Source organism: Carlito syrichta, unplaced genomic scaffold, assembly GCF_000164805.1.
Source record: "Carlito syrichta isolate Samal-C Ts95f unplaced genomic scaffold, Tarsius_syrichta-2.0.1 Scaffold300018, whole genome shotgun sequence".
NCBI lineage: Eukaryota > Metazoa > Chordata > Mammalia > Primates > Tarsiidae > Carlito > Carlito syrichta.
This window is the reverse complement of record NW_007244114.1, coordinates 269,041-292,315: the sequence shown is the minus strand read 5'-3', so window position 1 is coordinate 292,315 and position 23,275 is coordinate 269,041. Positions and strand designations below refer to the sequence as shown.

General features: G+C 39.1%; 1 protein-coding gene across 1 annotated transcript in view; it reads left to right on the top strand.

The window, feature by feature from the left end:
- TEKT3 (tektin 3) overlaps positions 1-23,275 on the top strand; it is a 40,923-nt gene that overhangs the window by 15,437 nt on the left and 2,211 nt on the right. The window contains exons 4-7 of the mRNA XM_008054726.1: positions 8,660-8,730; positions 12,369-12,512; positions 14,044-14,266; positions 17,432-17,586. Of these exons, the coding sequence (XP_008052917.1) occupies positions 8,660-8,730; positions 12,369-12,512; positions 14,044-14,266; positions 17,432-17,586 (593 nt within the window). The remainder of the gene's footprint in view (positions 1-8,659; positions 8,731-12,368; positions 12,513-14,043; positions 14,267-17,431; positions 17,587-23,275) is intronic.

Below are 23,275 nucleotides of genomic sequence, written 5' to 3'. Positions count from 1 at the left end.
ACACTTAGACACCACGCAATGCAGGCAATGACACACAGATATGTCTTCAAGATTAGAATCATATTGTATTTATGAATTTGAATAGTGCTTTATTCATTTAAAAATATATTGGCCATTGCCAGACCATCACTGCCACTGCCAGGCTGCTGCGATTGCCTTACTAGACTCTGGTGTAGTCATGTGCTCTTTGAGCTATGGCTATTACCACGTTTCCTGGCTTTTGCCCCCTTCCCTACCTTAGGGAGGTGAATATCCTCTTTCTTTCTCACTCTCTAATTTACCTTTTAAATAAACTATATTTTCTAATCTAATATATATATATATATGGTAATTTTTTCATATCATTATATAGCCTTTTAAGACATTATTTTGTGGTAATTTTTTCATATCATTATATAGTCTTTTAAGACATTATTTTGTAATGGTTATACAGTGTTCCACAATGTAAAGATGCTATCATTTTTTAAAATCAGTCCTCTTTTGTTGTATAGTTATGTTATTTTCCTTATCCCACTCTTTTTTTTTCTATTTTAATAACACCGCAGTGTAGAAAAATATTATTATTGATAACCCTAGGTAATTCTGATTATTTCATTAGAATACATTTCAGAAAATGTAACTGATGTGTCAAGGGGCATATGCATTTGGAAAGCTTTTGATATATAGCCAAATTGCCATCCAGAAGCTTATAGTTGTATTTGCACTACTCTGCTGAATCTTCCACTAGTCTCTCTTTCATCTTTCACCAATTAAATATGATTTAATTCTGATTTCTCTGTCTTTCACTTCCTAGATCTCTGTCATTACTTAAGTTTCAGCTGTCATGTGCCTGGGTCCTTCCCTCTTTCTTTGTTCAGCTCAGATGACACTTTATTAAGCTTTAGTTCTGCCTTCCTAAGTACCTGCCAAACATTGTTTACTTTGGTAACTTATTTTTGTGTATGTGTAACTCACATTCATGAAGTCTAAAGGTAAATTTTTCTTCTATCTTGATGCCTTCTTACCCTATTGTCTATCGCTTCCTATTGATGGTACAGTGTTCTCTCATCACCATTAACTTGACTTGCTGGCCACTGTTTCCTTGGCCCCTTTAATCAGTTTCAAGTTCTTCCTGATAGCTGATTAATGTGAAATTCCCACTTTCCCCCTTCTGAGTTTCACGTGAATTATAATATACATTGTCACCAGTTTCTTCTTTCTGCTAAAATCTCTTCCTTGACTTCCTAATCCCGCATGAGAAAACCCACCAAGGCCTCTATTGTCTGGCTCCCATTCAACTTCTCAGCCTTCTAATTTCCCTCTCTGAATCACAGAATTTCTGCTGCAGTGAGTCTATCTTCTTGGTCCCTGTATCATCTTTGCAGGGTCCCACCTCTTTGCCTTTGATTGTTCCTTGGTGAGAAATGAGTACTTGGTGAGAAAGTAAGTCTGATGAAGTAGTAACCTGAGTAATTTTTTTTTTTTGAGTTGGAGTCTCACTCTGTTGCCCAGGCTGGAGTGCAGTGACACAGTCACAGCCACCACAGCCTTGACCTGCTGGGCTCGGGGAATCCTTCTGCCTCAGTCTTCTAAGTAGCTGGAACTACAGGCGTGAGCCACCATGCCTCACTAATTTTTTGATTTATTGTAGAGATGAGGTCTCACCAAGTTGCCCAGGCTGGTCTCGAACCCCGGGTCTCAGGCAATCCTCTTGCCTCAGCCTCTCAAAGTGCTGGGATTATAGGCTTGAGCCACCATGCCCAGCCAACCTGAGGAATTTGATCGTCACACATCAACCTCCTCTTTAATATCACCTAAAATTTTCTTAGTGACCCATACATTAAGAATATAAGCAGAAGTTTTGTTTTTTGTTTTTCTTTCTTTTTCTCTACCATTTGGTAGAGAGAAATATGAGTTAAAATATGCTCAAGAAAGTTTTGGCCACTACAGAGAGGCTTTGCAATCAACTCTGTAAAAGCTACCATTCTTACTGCTGCATATGAGTGTTTAGGAATAGGATATCTTGAATGAAATAGTTTTGCAATGATGGGTCCCTGCTCTTCTGTTTCTTTTTTTCCAGCCTCTTATGAGTCTTAAAATAATCTGTCATCTGCTTTGTAATCCTAACTGGGCAAGAATTTAGCATTATCTGTCCCTTGGCCTTTTGTTCTTACTGATTCTGCTATGTTCTGTATTCATAAACTAGTTTTAACAGTGTAACTTCATCAGTTTGCCCACAGACACACTATGGTATTTCCAAGAGATTTTTTTTTTTTGGTGAAATTTGGCTACCTTTAATATTTCCATTGTTTTACTAGTGACTCTCAAACTTGGCTGCAGATCAGAGTCACTTGGTTAAGATGTTAAAAATATCAGTGATCAGATCCCACCTCCAGAGATTCTGATTCAAATCTAGGCTTTGCAATTTTAAAAATTTCAGGTAATCTTAATGGATAGGCAAAGCTCAGAACAAGTGCCTCTAAAATACAAAATATTGTTGGAAGAAATTAAAGATGATCTAAATAAATGGACATACTATATTTGTGAATTGGACTTAATAGTGTTGAGACAGCAATACTTCTTAACTTGATTCATAGATTTTACATTATTCCTATCAAAATCCCAGCTGACTGCTTTAAATAAATTGACAAACTGATCCTAAATTTTATATGGAAATTCAAGGGATGCAGGATAGCCAAAAGAATATTGAAAAAGAAGAAAGCTGGAAGTCGCACATTTCCTGATTTCAAAACTCACTACAAAGTTGCAATAGGTAAGACAGTATAGTATTCATATAAAGATCAACATAATTTGAGAGTCAAGAAATAAATCTTCACATTTACTAACTGCTGATTTGTAACAAGGATGTCAAGGCAATTCAACAGGAAAAGAACTGTCTCTTCAACAAATGGTGCTTGGACAATTGAATAACTACATTGGAAAGAATGAAGTTGGATCCTTAAGTCACAACATATAAAAAATTAAGTCGAACTCTGGATCAAAGATCTAAATGTAAGAGCTAAAAATGCAATACTCTTAGAAAAGAATGTAGTCATAAATATTTGTGACATTGGAGTAGCCAATAGTTTCTTAAATATAGCATCAAAAGCACAAACAACAAAAGAAAAAGCAGATAAACTGGACATGATCAAAATATAAACATGATACTTCAAAAAATATTATCAACAAAGTGGAAAAAAATCTTTGCAGATCATATATTTGATAAGGGACTTTTATCTAGAACATATAGATAACTATCATTTTGTAGAAAGACAGATAACAATAAAAAATGGGCAAAGGATTTTAATAGACAGTTCTCCAAAGTGAATATACAAATGGCCAATAAGCACATGAAAAATGCTCAATTTCTTTAATCGCCAGGGAAAAGTAAATTAAATCAGTGAAAAATGACTTCATACCCACTAGGATGGCTATAATACAAAAATACAGAAAATAACAAGTGTTGATGAGAATGTGGAGGAATTAGAACCCTCATACACTGCTGGTGGGAATGGTAAATGATATCAGTGCTTTGGAAAGTGATAAAACATAGAGCTACTATATGATCCAGTAAGTCCTCTTCCATGTATCTACCCAAAAGAAAAGAAAATATATGTTCAAACAAAAAAATAAAAAAAGAAAACATGCCCAAACAAAAACTTGTACAAGAATGTATATAGCAACATTATTCTTTTTTTTAGTTTTTTTGCATCAGAGTCTCATTCTTGTTGCCCAGGCTGGAGTGCAGTGACACACTCACGGCCACTGCAGCCTCGACCTCCTGGACTTAGGCGATCCTTCTGCCTCAGCCTTCCAAGTAGCTGGAATTACAGATGCATGCCACCATGCCCAGCTAGTTTTTGTGATTTATTGTAGAAACGAGGTCTCACTGAGTTACCCAGGCCGGTCTCGAACCCCTGGGCTCAGGCAATCCTCTCACCTCAGCCTTCCAAAGTGCTAGAGCCACTGCGCCTGGCCATACCATTATTCTTAACAGCTAAAAAGTAGAAACAACCCAAATGCCCATCAATTGATGGATGGATAAATAAGATGTAGTATATCCATACAATAGAATGTTATTCAACCATAAAAAGGAATGAAGTGCTGATATATGCTACCACATGGATGAACCTTGAAAGTGTTATACTAAGAGAAAGAAGCTAGTCATAAAGGACCACACGTTACATGATTTCATTTATATGGAATTTTAAAAATAGAGAAATCTACAGAGACTGAAAGACAGAGGCTATGAGGTGGAGACCCGGGGGATTGGAAAATAGGGGTGACTATTAGGGGTTACTGTTAAGGGGTGCATGATTTCTTTGGAAGATAATGAAAATGTTCTCAATTTGGTTCTGGTGAGAGTTACACAATTCTGTATATACTTAAAACCACAGAACTGTACACTTTAAGTAGGTGAATTATATGGTATGTGAATTATATCTCAATAAAGCTGTTTTAAAAAACAAGAGACACTGCTTTAGAGGCTATACTTTATAAGTAAGTAACAGAAGTCACTTTATCTCAAAATATGAATCTGCAATTAGAATAATGATTCAAACATTGAGTAGGCTGCTTTGGCCACTATCAATTAATTAAAGTAGTGAATATATCCTGTAATATATTTAAGGTAGTGGTATTAGCATATGTTTTGTTTATTTAGTTTTTTTTACCAAAATGAACCTCAATTTTTAGAATAACTGTGCATTAGCAAAGGAAAAAAGTAGCCTTAAAAGGTTGACTTGAAAAATATGGGTGCATTGAAATATTTTTTTATGAATTCTGTTGACTATGACATTCATTAGTGATACTCAATAAATTCTTACAGAATGGTTTCTGTTAGGGAACCAATCATGGCACCATATTCTTAGTACTCCCAGACCATGCTGACTCCTTGGTCTTTGGAGTCAAATGAAGCTGTCAAGTCATTTCACCCATAGCCTACCCTGGCCTGGCTCTGGGATGCAGGCTGGGACTGCTGCTTGCAACTCAGGCTAAAGCTCTGGGCCTGGCCCCAGCTGGCTAGGATCCTTCCACAAGGGGCTTTTCCTTTCTTCATGTTGCAGAAACAGAAAGTGAAACGCTCCAGCCTCAGAGGTTCATTGAGAATGTGCAAGCAATGAGTCCCAGAAATGTCAGGCCTGTTGCTGAAGAGACATTTCAGCATTTCAGCCCATTCCAGCCCGGTAGGGTTCTGCTCTGATAAGGCTGAATAGAACTCTGCTACTAACATGAAGAATGTATCTGCATGGACTGACCACCAGCAGTAAGAACTTCCCTCCTCACCTAGATTTCTGCCTCTAAACAAGTTGTGGAACTGGAGGTTTCCCACAACCAGCCATGTTGAGAAGGGCAGCTGATTGGCCACTTTGACAAAATCAGACGCAAACGTTGAGAATGCAAATCTCTAATAAAAGGAAATGTCTCTGCTCACCAAACTCAAGGATAAGTGGGAAGATGAGAATATTTGATGATGATTCCATCATTAAAAAGCATAATATGTAGAAATGGAGTGTCTGTGCCTACAGGTAATATTCACTCATTAGCTAGATTCAATCCAGACTTGTTTAATTTTTAAAGTTTTTTGGTAGCCTGTTTTGTCTGTTAGACTGTGGCAGTTTACCCATTTTCCCAAAACTTAAAAAGACTCAGTTAACATGGATAAATAGAATCACATACAAAACCTTAGCCTGCTGGGTCTGGGTTAACAGTGATGCCTAAGTAATGATTTTATATCCACGATTCAGGGTGTAGCTTAGGGTTGGCACTCATCCACATTTGTGATCAGAATGTAGTGTTCTTGTGACATGGCCTATATTTCTCAGCTGAGAACACAGCGGAGCCCACATTTTATATGAGGATTAAGTTTTAAAGTCAGGAAAGCCCATGGTACAACATTATAAGACCTAACACTAATTGAGCACTTATGTTATCTACCCATCAGACTGGAAAGAGGGATGTTATTACCATTTGTAACTTGCCTGTGGTCAGGTTTAGCAATTAGCAAAGGCAGCATTTGACCTAAGGCCATCTGATGCTGAAGCATATATCTTGAATCCCTATCCACCCAAGGCCTGGGAATGTGAGCAGCAAGAGGCTTTCACTTAAAGCAATGGAAACTAAAAGGCTGTGAAGTCTCTATTCTACCTCCTGACCCTCATCCCACTGAAAGAATACAATTCCCAAAAGGTGATCTGTAACAAGAGAAACTTTGCAAAGGTTTCACCTGCTCAAATAGTAGGATTCAATCAAGGTTCTTCAAACAACTGGACATGATTCTGTTATATTTTCATCTGAAGCCCTGCAAATGAGACCACATTATAATCACTTTGCCATTGTGACTCTGTGCATCTCAGCGAAGTCACTGTGACCATGTAATTTATGGGGCATATTATTTCTCCCCAAGTCCAGGATTCAGAAGCATTGGTTTCACTTACTAGCCTCCTAAACTTGTGATTCTCAGATGCTCTGCCATCATCTCCACTTTTCTAGGTATGAGGAAGCAGCCAGAGGTTAGTTAGATCCAGGCTCTTCCCACATTTTCACCTTCTATGTAAACTTTCTTCTTGTGGGCAGGTGAGGGAATGCTTTGCCCTGCATTTGCTTCAGCTGTGGTATTTCTAGAACCACCCCCCTTCCCCCCCATGTATTTAGTACAGATTGATAGATAAATTAGCCCTGGGAATAGTTTCAGAAGTCTTTGGCTTTGGGGTTTTCATATTCCCATGAATCTTTCTTCCTTCAACCATCTGACATTCACCATATGACATCATTTAAATTCATAAATAAAATTTATTGGTGTAGGATTTTTTGTAGCAAGTGTTTCATTAAATGCATTCTCCCAAAAAATGTCCCAAGGATTTCCACTTTGTGTGTGTGTACACACTCACAGCATAAAAACACAGTAAGTTTTGGGATTTTAAATGATGTTTTCTAAGTGGGACTCTATTCATCCCTTGTTAACATTACATCAACACACACACACACACACACACACACACACACACACACACACACACACATACACACACACATCAAGATATTGAGAAAGATGAAAAGTAAACACAAAAAATTAAGACTGATGCACAACCACTGTGAGAATGAGGATAAATCTTTTCTATTTGTAAAAGTAGGGAGCACTTTGGTAGAAATATATAAAGGAATTTAGTTTTCATTTACTCCATTAATTCAGAGTCCCAAAGAACTATATAGTAAGGTTACTCTAGACATATTCAATATTTTTATGTTAAGCAATTAAACAATAAAAGAGGACTATATAGGTAATAATTAATACTGGGTGAAGAAGACCTTCATAATCAAAAGAACAAAAGTGAAAACCTAAAGGAGATACATTTGGTAGATTGAACATCATCATAGAAATAATCAATGTCCATATCAAAAATATGATGCACAAAATATAAAGGCAAAGGCCAAACTGATAAAAAAATTGTAAAACATGATGAGAAAGGACTGAATTTTAAATATGCTAAAAAAACCCTTATAAACTGATAAGAAAAAATACAGAAAGAGTGGGCAAGCACACGAATAGGCAATTCACACAAGAAAAAAAAATCAAATGATGAACAAATACATACTCATAATTTTAGTCTGCAAATTCAAGCAGACTTGGAGGGTGGATTATCACATTGGCAAAGATCAAGAGGAATGATATTGGCTACTTGGTGGGCAAGACAGGGAAACACATGCTCATTCATTGTTGTAAACAGGTACCACTTTTCTGAAGGGCAATTTGGCTATACTTGTCAAAACCTTGGAAAAAGGAATACCCTTGGGTGGTGTCTAAATATTGAATGAGGTTATTTGTCACAGTATTTAATATTATGGGAAAGCGTTCAAGTTTAAAATGCCACAAAACAGTATGTGTAGTATGATCACTTTTTGCCTGAGAAAATGATAATTATGTGTACTTTTAAAATGTTTCCTTGGTGCTATATTGAGTTCCTAAATTTTCTAATGTGATCAGGAATTTCAGAGGGAAGCAAATGTTGATTTAAAAATCTTGACCCAACACATGTTACATAATAGTGCATACATCCCAGCAGCATAGAAAAGTCATGTGCATGGTCCAGTAGAGAAGTGTGGCTAGCGCAGGTGTTTATATGAGGACAGGCACTGGGCTGCAGTACACAAACAGGACTGGAGGATGACCTCCCAAAGGAGAAGTCAGCCTCTACGTTTGGACCAAAAACCTGTCCACTGGAGGTTGTAGGCACTGCCAAGAGAGAAACTCTGGCTGTGTTTTTTCTTTTATCTCTCTCTCTCTCTCTCTCTCTCTTTTTTTGTCTGTGCTGTTTTTCTCTATTATATAAGAAATCATGCATTTAAATTCACCTTGCACATTACCAGAATTTTTTTTAAACTGTCTTTATTAAGGGCAAAGATAAAAAGAGAGAAAAACCCTGAAATTAGAAACACGTTCCAGCTTATTCCATAATATAATTTCCCTATCTCCCTATAAAGGATGTATCTCAGTTTAATATTTAGATTGCATTATTATGGGACATAGAGATAAATACATGGATGTAAAATTGTTTTCTTGTTTAACTTCACAGTTTTTTAAGAAACAAAGTTCTCCCTCATTGACGTCTTGTTACATTGCTTACTTTGGATGTTATGTTCAATAATGAAAACACTAATGTGTTTTTTTTCAATTGAGTAGGAAGTTGATATTATTCTGTGTTGTCAAGAAAGAATGAAGCTACATTTGGATAAGGCTATTGCCCAACTTGCGTAAGAGCTTTACCTCTCTATATGGTTTAAAACCTATCATTCAACTCTACTATTGTGCCTCTCATTCACAGTTCTCTTAATTTCTTACAAGGATACATACAAACATCCTATTTTTATTCAGAGGTTAATATGAATACGTGATACCTCACTTACTCCAATGTGATTATTACACATTGTATGCCCGTATCAAAATATCACATGTACCCCATAAATATATACACTTACTATGTTCCCATAAAACAAATTTTAAAATAATTTTTTAAAAAGATGAGTATGTGGGGTACTTTTTTTTTCCTGATCACATAGCTCAGATTGTAGGAGTACTTGCTTTAAGTTGTTATTTGAAGAAGTAATTCTGAGATGCTGTGGAAAGGATTTCTGCCCTGACTTGGAATAAGGCTAAGATTTCTTTGATCTCAGAAGACTTATTCTTTGATAGAAGATTGGGTTGAATATGGAAAAGTAATGAGTTGCAGCTCACTTGTACCCAGCCTTCCCCTGATAATACCATTACAGCACTCACTGTATCCCATTGCATTGTAGTTTTTTACCCATCCTACTCTTCACCAGAATACAAATTCCTTAAGGGCAGTGACTCTCTTTTCTTGGCAATAGTAGGTACTTCATATTTATGGTGGAGGGTGGGGGGGTGAGAAGGGGGAAGAATAATAGTTAAAGGAAGGTTGTAAGCAATGACCACAGCTGTCAGTATAGAAAAAGTATTGACTGATCCTGTTGTCTAATATGAATAGAAAGATCGGTGTTCATCGGGTTATGGCCATAGAATGAAGGAATGTCAAATATGCCACCTAATAGAAAAGATGGTTATTGTTATACTAATGTTGTCAAAGTTAACACACGATATACCCAAAGGAATAGTGTTCTAAGCGTTTGTGTTGCACGTTAGGATCAACGCTGTGAAGTTTGGGGAGGTTTATATGCTGAGAGTCTCTAGGTCTGTGATTAGAAAGATTCTTTAATTCAGTAATGGATGAGGACAAGCAAAAGATTAGTTGAGGATGGATGACCGCATGTGGTTTCTGCTCCCTAAGAATTGCAGAAACACAGTTTAGTGTGGTTCAAAGAATTGTTTCTGGGCAACCTCCTCAGGTCTCCTCTTGCTGTGGGAGCTTTTCTGTCCTCTCAATAAATCCTGCTTTCTTAAAAAAAAAAAAAAAAGTTTCTGTTCTGTTTTTTTTTTTGGTCGAGTTCCGAATCTTTATTTTATTTCATAATCTAAAATCTGCTGCCCATCTTTTATGTCCTTGACTTCTTGGCCTAGACTTTTCCATCCTGAAGCAGCTACATCTTCATATCAGTCCCCATTATACATTATTTGCACTTGTTTGAAATCTTTCTTGGTGATCCTCTAAGGAGATTGGCTTTCCTTTAATATACAGTGGGCAAAATTCCTACCTCATTTCCTGGGAGGGCTTCTCTAGACTTTTGGGAGTGGGAGCACTGTGCTTTGTCCAGCAAAGGTGACAATAGGAGTATATTTCAACTCCACTTGTTTCAGAGGGAACAATGAAACCCTCAGTTTGAATCTCAGCTGAAACTGGAATCTCATTAGGCACCAATATGGCAGACAAGATTCTTCCTGTCTTGGATTGTTAAGACAAGCTGATGGGGTGGTGCCTCCAATGTCTGCCCAAGGAGACTTTGATGCCAGGTCAGAGGAGGTCCAGGCAGCCCTCCCTTGTCAACAGTGTCAGCCCGAGAGAGGAAACTTGTGAGTCCTCTTGGTCCCAGACCATAAAGGAGAAATACTCACAGTTTCAATGTAATCACCTCAGGGAGACAACACAGAAGTAGCGAGGGAGGGCAGCTTTTTCATTTTTCATCCTTTGTGCATGTATACCATTTAGAATTCACAACATGCAGATCACTTGGATGCTGCTACCCTTATTTCCACTTTGCAAATTAAAAAAATTTAGCTCTGACAAGTGATTTTTCCCAAAGGCACAGGCTAAATTGAAGGGAACCTGCAGCTAGAATTAGCTCATTCAATTCAATATTATCTTTACTGAGTGGCTCCAGTCTGCCAAAGACCATTTTTAGGTACTGAGAATACAGAAATGATTAAGTTATATCAGTTATCCTGCTTTTTCAGATAATATTTATATGCAAATGACTCCTAACTTCTTATTTCTAGCCTAGCTCTCTCTCACAAATTCCAGCAACCTATCTGGTATCTCCATGTGAAGGTTTAATGAACACTCAAGCTTAATGTGTCAGTTGAACCCCCATCTTCTCCTCCAGCCTTTGCCCAGCCTCTCCAGCTCAGTTAATAAAATTCCATTATTCCAATGATTCAACTTAAGCTCTTCTTTCTCACTGATGTCCAATCTCATGGATGATTCTCTTGGTTTTATCTTTAAGCCATATCCAGAATCTGAGTGCTTCTTCCTTACTTTCACCTCTTGGTTCAGGTTGCTATCATCTCTTACCTGAGTAACTGCAATGATCTCCTAATGGGTCTTCCTGTCCCCTGCAGTCTGTTCTCAGCCCAGCACCAGATCGATCCTTTTAACTTATAAGTTGTTGATCTTCCACTTCACTTGGAGTAAAACCTGACTCCTTCCAATGTCCAACAGGGCCCTGCATGATCTGATTCCCCCCTTTTCAAGTCTTTGCTCAATGTCACCCAAGGAGACCTATTTTGGCCATCCTATTTAAAATCTTCACTCATGCTTCTGGACCCCTTTGCTGCTTTGTTTTTTTAGCATTGTTCTTCTAACTACATAAATTGCCTGTTCATTATATGTGCTTTCCATCTCCTCCCAGTAAGATGCCACCTTCTCAGAGAAGAGATGTTTATTGTGTCCATCAATGCATCTCGGGCTTGCAGAACTATGTCTGCCATGTAGGAGGCATTTGGTCATTATTTGTGGAATGAACTATTCCATGAGTAAAACGTGGCTCACCTGTCACCTGTGCCTGGCCCTAGGGCCTGTCTCTTTGGTAGTGAGCTGCAGGTCCATGCAGTTCAGAGGTTACCCTTCCTTCCAGCAGAAACACAGTTTAGTGTGGTTCAAAGAATTGGTCTTGTGCATGAGCCTGGGTGGGCCACTGGTTCCTGATTGCTTTTCAAGCATTCTTTCACTTTTGAGCCTTAATTTATGTCTCCTGGCAAACTTCTCAGTCCTAGCAAGAGCACAAACTGAGGTTGGCAATGGATAGAGGGAGACTCAGCTATAAAGGACTTATAATTTCTTGAAAAATTGTATTGAAAGGATGGAGAAGAAGGGCTAGGATGTAGAACAGGGAAAGGAAGAAGGGAAGGAAGGCACAGATACGGACAAATTAGTTTAAACCTATGTCCAGTCTGGAAGAGTTTGTGTGTGTGTGGAAGGCGGGCCCCCGCTGGGGCTCCAGATCCTGCACTCATGTTTACCCACACCTCATCTCCCCACTTCCACCCCACCCATGGGAGGAGAATTGTGGACAGGGAAGGAATAGGGTCCTAATGATTCAGATGTATGAACATCTCCTTTTGGCTGAGATGTTGAAGACAGAGTGAAAGTAGAGAGATCATGAGAGCCGTAATGAGAGGGTCCCAACATAGAAGGGCAATCGCGCGTTCTTGTGAGAGATTGTTGCCTGAGCTGAAGCTCCGTTTCTCGACTCTGTTATAGAGCCAACAGAGCTTCCCAGCACGAGCTGGAGAAGGACCTGAGTGACAAGCAGACGGCTTACCGGATTGACGACAAATGCCACCACCTGCGTAACACTTCAGACGGCGTCAGCTACTTCCGCGGAGTGGAGAGAGTCGACGCAACGTAAGTCAGCACACACCACTTCTATGATCTTAAGGTCCTTTAATTCACTCTTTCCCTCTCTTTCCAGTATGAATTTTTAGCCATCCCTTGTAGAAGGTAAAGGTACAGAGCATCTACTATGGCATTTTGGCCATTAGGGCCTGAACTAAAACCTCTAGTCAACAATAAGAATTTTATTTAATATACCAACAGGCAAGCAAATGTCACTCATAAGCCTACCACCTAGAGACATCCAACATTAACAATTTGCCTTTAGTCCTCCCAATATTCTTCCACACATATAGAAATGAGTTTGTATTTTTAAATGATGGTATTGAACACGTATAGTTTCTATAGGCTATCTAATATTTCAGTAGCATTGTGAAATAAATATTTGTCTACAACATGAGTTTGCATGCTATATAGATTACTTTTCTGAATGTACCATATTAACTTTTTAATTTTTTTTTTTGAGTTGGAGTCTCACTCTGTCGCCCAGACTGGAGTGCAGTGGCAGCTCCCCACCACTGCAGCCTCCACCTGCTGGGCTCCGGTGATCCTTCCGCCTCAGCCTTCCGAGTAGCTGGAATTACAGGCATGTGCTACCACGCATGGCTGATTTATTTTATTTTATTTATTGTAGAGACGAGGTCTCACCAAGTTGCCCAGGCGGGTCTCGAACCCGTGGGCTCAGGCAGTTCACTTACCTCACCCTCCCAAAGCGTGGGATTACAGGCTGAACCACTGAGCCCGGCTTAAATTTTTTTTTAATTTAAAAGATGTGGAGTACAATTCAGGATTAGGTAGACAAATAGTCATCATACAGATAAAGTTTGGGCCTTCCTTTGGTCTCCACCATATTAACTTAACCTTTACTTTTGAATATTTAAGTTGTTTCTAATTTTTCAGGGATTGGCATAAGTATTGCTAAATGAATGTCCTCACATATACTTCAGGTACATGGTTCTCTTGGAATAAATGTCTAGAAGTGGAATTTCTGGGTTATACAAATTTGAATGAAAGGTTCTTGGCTCGTGTTGTCTTTTTTTATCCTCCAGCAATGTTATACCAATTCAACACTCTCACCTGCAGGATATGAGAGAATCTTTTTCTAAACATGCTTGCTAGGACTGCAAACTATCACTCTCTTCAAGCTTTGCCATTCTGATAAAGAGTTCTTAGTATGTGTTGTTTTCATTAGTACTTCTTTGACTACTCTGGAGGTAGAATATTTTTTGTATGCTTATTGATTGGGCTGGTGTGACACATTTGTAATGAACCTATACACCTGTACCCTTCATTAATTCTTTTTCTTCCAAACTGGTAGAAGAATTAGTTTATGCTTTGGATTTATAGAAAATTAGTTAGCAGTAAAATGAGGAACAATTAAGAAAAGTTTAAAATAAACTTTGCTCTGATATTTACATTTTGTGCAATGAAACTAGCATGAGTGACTTGAGAGTTTCTCTTTCACAGGATAAATGGCTACCTAGTGACCGTCTAGGCTGATTCATCACTGTCACCATTGTCTGGTTCTACTTCCTTTTTTCAGGATTTCAGTGCCCGAGTCCTGGGCCAAATTTACAGATGACAATATTCTCCGCTCCCAGAGTGAGCGAGCAGCCTCTGCCAAGTTAAGAGATGACATTGAAAACCTCTTGGTTGTGACTGCCAATGAGATGTGGAATCAATTCAACAACGTGAACTTGTCTTTCACCAATCGCATTGCTGAGACTGCAGATGCTAAGAATAAGATTCAGATTCACTTAGCAAAGGTAAATCAACCACTGGGGTACCCCTCAGCTAACCTGAAAAGAGCAGGGTGCTCTGGGACCACAAATCTCTCACCACTCCCAGAGAGACACCATAAGGTACATGACCTCCTGGTCATACAGAGCAAGAAAAATTAAAAACAGTACAAAGTATACCATTTATTTCAGCCAGGTAGCCAGGTGTCAAAATGAAACTGAATCTACTGGTATTTGGAACACAAAGAATGCACTATGTAATGAAAGGTTCTTAGTATTAAATAGAAACAAAAATATTATTATTAAAGTTTAATGAATCACTGTATATAACTAGGAAATGAATTTATTATTAGAACATATGGTAGGAATGTTTTCTGTTAAGTTATTTCAGTCCCTTTTTCTGGAATACAAAATCAAATACAGGAAACTATTAGGTAGTTCAAAGTGTTTCTGATATTGAAGAATTTTAACTGCTCTAAGCATGAGAGTTTTACAATGACAAGAAAATGAAGAATTCAAGCAGAATTTGTATGTTTCAAGATAAACAAGAAATTCTTCCTTTACTTAGTATCAGTCATATAGTTTTCACTGTGTCTGTGGATCATACTGTATATAGCTTGTTTCTTATTTTAAAGAACCTTATGTCATCAGCCATGTTGCTCTAAGATGGTGTTACCCAGTTGAGGGCACCATGTTTTCTCAGGTGGTAGTGATTTACCTTTCCTTTTCATGATGTCTGCTTTAGGCAACAAATATTAGGTAAGCCAGACAGTGTACTACATACTGTGAAGGGCAGAAGGAGAAGCATAAAATGTAGTTTTTGTTCCCAAAAAGCTTATATGTGGTGAAGAGATTCTTGCATATGAAAACTTATGAACAATTAATAGCAATAGAAAATTGCAAATCATGATGTCAAATAAATATAGAAAGTGTTTTAAGGGTTTTTAGGGGAAAGTGCTCATTCCTGGTAGGACCACATCTTGAAGCTAGCAAATCAGAAGTAATGTTCAGGTCTGTAAAGAGATCATTGTGAGCCTGGCATTAATGGTTTGTGTCCTGGGAGAAAAACTGGGAAAAGTGTATTGGAGACCAGTTGTAGAAGACATTGATGGGAAGGTTAATGGGGTGACATACCATTCACTGGGCAATAAGAAGTCATTGCCAAGGTCCTTTAGAAGGCTGATGTGACAGAGTTCCTTTCTAAACAAATTTTTATTTATGACTATGTTAGTTTGTTAAGGATGCTATAACACAACATATGAATTTTGGAGGAAGGAAGCACACTTCAGCCCGTAACAAGTACATTCAAAGTACTGTGCTAGGCACTTGGGGGTATACACATATGAATGTCACACTGACCCTGACTTCTTATGACGTAGAGACAAGACATGCACATAGAAAATGGTAAGTTGCATCCAAATAGTGCATAAAGAACTCCTTGGAAACACAGATAAAATATTAACATTATTTTACAGGAGGAACATTTATTTCTACTGGCAGGAGATAGGGATGGCTTCATGGAGTCAGTGACCTTAGTGATAGGAAGAGTGTAATGATTTTTAGAAGGTTATTGAAAGCATGGGAGAGAGGTCAACGTTCAAGTGACAGATTTAAGAATGTCCGGTCACACAAGTGCTAAATCTGTGTGATTACCTGAGGTCTCTGTAAGGAGTAAGGATGTAGCAGAGAAGTCACCCAAGGACAAAACCTTGTAATGGAGGTGAATGAGCACTAGTTAGAAAGGCAAGAGGTCAGAACTACAGTTGGCCAGAGAAAACAGGCAAGGCAAAGGTTTCAAAGAGAGTGAAGTGTCAGAGAGGCCTGGACGTCAGCTTTGAGAGTGCAGTTTCATGAGAGCAACTAGGGTCAGAGCCAGAATACAGGGACCACCAGGAGATGGGCTGGGTGGGAAATGGAAGGAGGGGGCACAGCCATGGTTGAATACATTTGGCAGTGAACACAGAAGAGGAATTGGAAAGGACCCAGTTGGAACAAAATGAGAGAGTAATGGTAAAAATATGAGGCTTAAGAAAAATGGTGACACTTGAGCATGTCTTCAGGCCACAAGAAAGGAGCTGAGGAAGAAGGGACAGTAATAGGGAGGATGTGGAGCTATGGGAGTACAGAGATCAAGGCCCTGGGAGAAGGGAGGGTTTTTCAGAGCATAGCAAAGGGACCTTTTTACAGAAGAGAAGGAGGAGGAGAAAGAGGATGAAGAACCAGGGAGTGGTCTAGATTTAATGCCATTTGTGGGAGCTTTAAAAAATAAAGAATAGTCAGGTTCAGTAGCTTGCACCTTAATCCCAGCTACTTGAGAGGCGGAGACAGGAGGATCATTTGAGGCCAGGATTTTGAGACCGGTCTAGGCAACATAGCAAGAACTTGTCCCTAAAAATAAAAATTAAAAAAAAAAAAATAGCCAGGCATGGTGACTCACACCTTTAGTCCTTGCTACTCTGGAGACTGAGCCAGGACAATTGCTTGAGCCAAGGAGGTCAAGATTACAGTGAGCTATGATTGTGCCATTGTACTTCAGTCTGGTAACAGAGCAAGAGCTCATCTCTAAGAAAAGAAAAAGGAAAAGAAAAGAAAAACAGATTATAAAACCAGAAATTAAAAACTGCCAGTATCCTCCCTTGCAAGTAAGGCACTCTGAAGTTTAAACCTAATTTGTTTCCAGGTGAAACCTCTGCTAGGAGGGAAATAACTCTCAACTTGGTAGGGAAAGAGAGTAGGAAAATAGAGAGGCAAAGTCATAGTGATGTGAGAAAGGCAGTTAGGGCCGCTCAAGCCCACTTTTATCAGAGTGACATCCAGATGTGTGCTGGTAAATAATTAACAATTGGTGATCTGAGGTGGGATGGGAGGAACCCTGCTTTGTAGCACTTGGCAATTTCTGTGGTGTAAATAATCCCACCCTGGCTGATTTCAAACTACCAATAAGAGGTCACCGAACCTAGAGTTGGGAAAAGAGGCATAGTCTGCTCTCTAGAGTGGTTCTTGCCAGCTCCAGCATACAGCACTACAGATTCCTTGGGGCTGGGCTAGGAAGGAACGAGACTGTCCATGAATTGATCACATCACCCAAGAGGGCAAGGCAGGTGTTAGGCACCAAGTGGACAAGCAAGAGACGGGATGCAGGGTGTTGAAGGGACAGCTCCAAAGCCTCAGGTAATTGCTTCTCTGTCATAGACCCTCCAGGAGATTTTCCAGACTGAAATGACCATTGAATCTATCAAGAAGGCTATCAGGGACAAGACTGCTTTCCTGAAGGTGGCTCAGACCAGACTGGATGAGCGTACGCGGAGGCCAAACATAGAGCTCTGCCGAGACGTGGCTCAATTACGGTACGGTGGGAGGGGAGAACCCAGGGTTCCCTTGAGTGCATCCACTGGTCTCACCGTGGTTCACTTCTCTTTGGAAAGATGTTCTATGCCAACACACATCGTGTAGGGCCCTTCTTTGAAAGTGGTAGTAATGGGGAGATATTGTTGAATGGGGAAGAGTTTCAGTGTGGGAGGATGGAAAAGTCCTGGAGATGGATGGTGGTGATGGTTGCACAACAGTGTGAATGTGTTGAATGCCACTGGACTGTACACTTAAAAATGATTAAGTGATAAACTTTATGTTATGTATATTTTTCTATAAGTCTTAAAAAAAGGAAATGACATCAACACTACACAAAATATGTTACTAAATATTTAGCCCATTCATTGAGACCATGGTGGTATTTTGGTTCTTTTGCACTTCTCTGGAGTCTTTAAAGTTTCCAGAAAACTCTGGAAAACTCCAGAAAACTCTTATAAGCAGCAGAGTTTGTGGCTTTCTGTGCATTCTCAGCCTGGGCGACTTGGCAAAAAAGGGACTTTGGTACCAGTTCCACTGACCTCTATTCACTTATTTGTTCTTTATGACCTCTCTCTGGGTTAGTATTTGCTCTTGTCATTAAGACCTCATGATTTCCTGAGACCCTTGAGGGTCTTATTTAAGCTTATTTCAATGTGCTCTGTTCTCAGTGGAAATAAAAAACAGCTGGTCTTCATCAAGCACTGCTCCTTCATATACACAGCACGGTTTTATTATTTTAACTTTGAAGATCCCTTTTAGGAGGGGCGTATAAGGAGTAAATCAAGATTCCTCCCAACCCCCACCACATTCTGGCCTCATTTCCAATTTTCCCCTACCTGCCAGTCTGCCTTTTCTTTCTGGATTTTATCATTGCTATTCTTAGGTCATGAAATGCTCCATGCAGAAGTGAATCAAACTGATAGCAACTGGAGGAACCAAGGGGCAAGTGCTTGGACTCCAAAAGTCTTTCCAGTGCAGTCTTCTATCTGGTTCCATGATAGAATTCCCTTATTATATTGAAGGATTGATCCTGAGGATAAATCTACTTTGGGCTCTAACAAAGAAACAAGTGGTGATTGGAGGCAGTGGATTTCCTGGAGCAGGAAAAAAGGGGATCTTTGTGAGGCAAACATCGATGATAATAATAATGATGGTGATAATAAAAGCAATGCTAGTAATAGCTACTACCATTCCTTGGTCTTAGTCCATAATGGGCACTGCCCTAGTCACTTTATAGAATCTCATTCATTGCCTTCATTTTACAAATAAGGACACTGAGGCAGGTGTGGGTTGTGTGGCTAGACTCAGGTCATACCTGGTGGCAAGAGAGAACTACAGTTTGTGTCCTTGCTTGTCTCACCCCAGAGCTTTATTCCACCAAATCAACCATTTGCTTCTGCTTCTCTTGTCTTTTATATTGTGTAATGCTTTTACCATTTCCCTGTCATATACCTGATCTCATTTAAACTTCTCAATGTCCATATGAAATAAGTTGGCCAAGTAAGTGCTGTATCCTCATCACTCCCTCACACAGAGGATGAAACTGAGGGTCATGTAGGAGAGATCATTATTGTAATCTGTTGTCTGTGTTGGGTGCTATGAGGGACACTTTAGAATGTACACCAATGACTTTAACTTCCTGGATTAGCTGCATTTCTCCTAGTGGACCTGTTGTCCAGGCCGTAGCCACATAGGAGGTTGTCCACGCTGCCTGTTTCTCAAAGTGGGTTCCACAGGACCCTTTCCATACATAGCTCATTATTTAGGGTAACCTGCCCTTCTCTGAAAAGGATGGACAGATCCCTGGACAGCCAGCCTGAGGCATCTCTGCTTCAGAAGAATCTGGAAGTGACAGCGCACCCATTTGGCCCATTAGGATTAGGGCATCTGTTGTGACTTTATGCAAATATTATTGGGAGAAGCTGAGTTGAAGCTTCATTCTCCAAAAATCTCTGCAGAGTCATCAAAAGTAGACATGGGAACATTGTTCAGACAGCCATTAGACAAACACACATTGCTTTTTAAAAGGGTTTTGAGCAGTGGTCTAATATGACTTTGGAATTATCAAACAATGAGGCATTCATCACTTCTTCTAAGAAACTGAATAACTTTTACTCTTTTTCTCCCTTTCCTGACTAAACAGAATTTGCTTTTCTTTTGCTTCCTGCCGACTTCATAGTATGTCTATTTCCTCTGCTCCTTTATTGACTTTAGGACAAAACTTACTTTTGTTCCTGTCAAGATTTCTTTTTAGAATATCCTTGCCAAATATATTTAGGATTATTATTGGGGGAGGGGATTACTTTCTCTCTCAAATGGATCATTCTGAAAGCAGTCCTTTGACTGTCTAGATTAAGAAAAAATAAAGATCATAAACTCAAGGGAGGGGGAACCAAGAAAAATTGCTGTTTTCATTTCAGTACTTTTATTTTCATTTAAAATATTCTAAACAGTTTCTTTAAAAAATGATTCTAAACATTCTTGGCATCTTTGGTGGCAGGCCAGACCATGCTCTGCTGCTCTGCTGTACTTAAATAATGCTGATACTTAAAAAAAATAAAACTATGATAGTTTTATTTGTATTTGAATGCAAAATGGTTTTAAGTTCTGTAATTTAAAAAAAAAAATGAGGGTTTTAAACAGAACAGCTCTCTGCGCTCAGCCAAAAACAAGGAAATTGAGAGTGAAATGTGGCCTTGAAGATGGTGAAAAAATGTATTTGTAATAGCTAAAGTTGAAGGAAGCATAGTATTTCCTAGCTGTGATCATGCAGCAGTGTGAAAACAAGAACCCTCCTGCTTCTGTTCCATGAATCTTGAATCCTTTTAAAAAAAACTTTGATATTTTAGCACGTATATTTTCAAACTTTCCTTCCCAGATAAATTTTCCACTAGACTAGTATTTGGCTGCAAGGAGTAAAGACTCACATGTTACCCTTCTCTGTTTCCTATATTTGGGTTCAGGCTTCTCTTTGAAGTCAGGGAGGTGGGAGATGAGAGGCAGGCCCGGTGTGAGTATAAACAACCTGCCATCAGAAATCCCATTACTAGCCATCTGCAGCAGCCTCACCAAAGATCTGTTTCTTAGCTAGTGATATTTTATACCCTGGGATCTTTAAAAAATGCTTTCTTTTTAATTCAACTTGGTCTAAACAATAACAAAAACATGGTTTCAGATAAGTTCTCAGATTCTGTGTTTACAGTCCCCAGACCAAATGAAACTTGGGTACTTAAGATTTCATTCCTTCCCTTCCCCCTGGAAGGGAGAAAACAGTACAGTCTGCCAGAGGAAAGGAGATGCACAGTGTGGATACATTCCCACTGCCCGTTGTTGCTTGGGGGAGCCAGCTTGGGGGCCTTAGCAGTTTAGAAGCAGGTCGCTCCAGGCTCCTTCCTGCTTTTGCTTCCTCTTTATCCCCCTGGGTCTGGTTCTTGGTCTTGGCAGATCTCGTAGACATGCTTTAGTTTTGCAAGATGAGAGGAGTTCTGTGGATGGATGGTGGTGACGGTCACACATCAGTGTGAATGTATGTAATGTCACTGAACTGTCCACTTAAATGGTCAACATGGTAAATTTTATGTTATGTGTATTTTACCACACTTAAAAATACTTATACAAAAAATTGCTCATCTATGCAAATTTCAAATTGAACTGGTCATCCTGTGTATTGTCTGGCAACCCTACACTGTGGGGATTACAAATAGAAATGGGAGGATGAGGTGGGTCTTCCCAAGGGAGTCCAATGTGCTGAGGCCAATTTCCTGGCAGCCTCTTCTTCAGCCCTTTCATCACTAGGAGGGGAGAGGGTGGGGACAGGAAATGGGACCCAGTTCCTTATTACGGCCACTGAGGCTCTGCATTTCTGTCTTAGCTTCCTGGATAACCAGGCACAGCTTACAAACACTTATGGGCCCTGTGCCGACGGAGAGGGTAGCTCATCAAGCCTCCAGGCTTCGTTTCCTAGTCTGTAAAACAAGTGTTCAGTGACCTCTCTAATGTTCATTTTCTTAGTTGTAAAGTTCTTTGAAGCTACAGAATTGCCTTGGTATAATGAATTTTTTTTTTTTTGAGTTGGAGTCTCACTCTGTTGCCCAGACTGGAGTGCAGTGGCCGCTCCCGGCCACCGCAGCCTCGACTTGCTGGGCTCTGGTGATCCTTCCGCCTCAGCCTTCCAAGTAGCTGGAACTACAGGCATGTGCTACCACACCCGGATGATTTTTTTGATTTATGGTAGAGATGAGGTCTCACCAAGTTGCCCAGGTGGGTCTCGAACCCGCGGGCTCAGGCAATCCACTCACCTCAGCCTCCCAAGGCGCGGGATTACAGGCTGAGCCACCGAGCCCGGCTTGGTGTAATGATTTTAACATGGCCTGGATATTTTTTATATCATGAGATCCTTTTCTGTCTCCAGGAATATCAACATCCCTATTTGTTCATTGTGACTATTCTTTTTATGTTTCTGTATATTTTAATTTTTCATGCACCTGTCATCTGCTGATTAATGAACCCCAATGTAAAGAAAATTTTAGCTTTGCATTATTGGTTAAAATGTGATATACTTGGAGTTGTGCTTTCAACTGACCAAAGTCAGGGGAGCAGTATGGTAATTAAAAGCAGTTGGTGGGGAGTTCCATGCAAAACTGTGTGGAACACTACTTAGGGTCCTACTACCTCAGTTTCCTTATCTGTAAAATGGGGGTAATTATAGCATCTACTTTATAGTGTTGTTATGAAGATTAACTTGTCTGATGAATTAAAGCACTTTGAATAGTGTGTGTGTGTGTGTGTGTGTGTGTGTGTGTGTGTGTGTGTGTCTATAGGGTGAAGTAGTCAATAAATGAGTTGCTATTATTATTATTGTCCTTTTATCACCTTCTTCCTATTCTTTCTTTTGAGTACCACATGGTTACAACCTTTGGATATTAATGGTCAAATCAGTGGGTAAAATGAGCTCAACCTTAATTGTTAGTTGAACAACACAATGAAATAAATTGCAAAGGAAAAGAAAGATTTGGTTTACTAAAAATTGAAATCTTATGTATAACAAACATCATAAACAAAATTTAAAGGTAAACAACAAATTAGGGAAAACATTTGCCAAACATGACAGACAAAAAGACAAATCAATATGCTTAATATTTAAAGAGCACTATGCAAATCACTAAGATAAATAGTAACACTTCAGTAGAAAAAGTAGCAAAAAGCAAGGAACAACAATTCACAGACAAAATGCCAAATGGCCAATAGTCATTTAGTAAAGGCCCACTAATAAGCAAGGAAATAAAAATTAAAACAATATTGGCTAATTTGAAAAGTAGATTCCATATCTTGCCATGAAATGATACCCTCTATTCCTTTCTTGCTTAATGAAAAGTGTATATTGTTTTTCATCATCACAACACAATTAGAAGTGCAACTTGTTTCATGATTTATATAGCTGATTTCACACATTAAAATTTTTATGTTATACTAAGTTTTTGACAATTGCAAATATGTTTACTCTGAAACCTAGGGACATCATCTTGGGACCTTGTTGGGAGGGGTGACATTATAATTTGAGGAGTGCCCCCGTTGACTGCTTCTCTTCCAGGATACGTTAACAGGTTGGGCTGAATTCTAGCTGCTGAAGAAAGTCTGTGTCCTCTCTTCCCAGCTGTAAAAATAATTTTCTTTCTTTTTTTTTTTTTG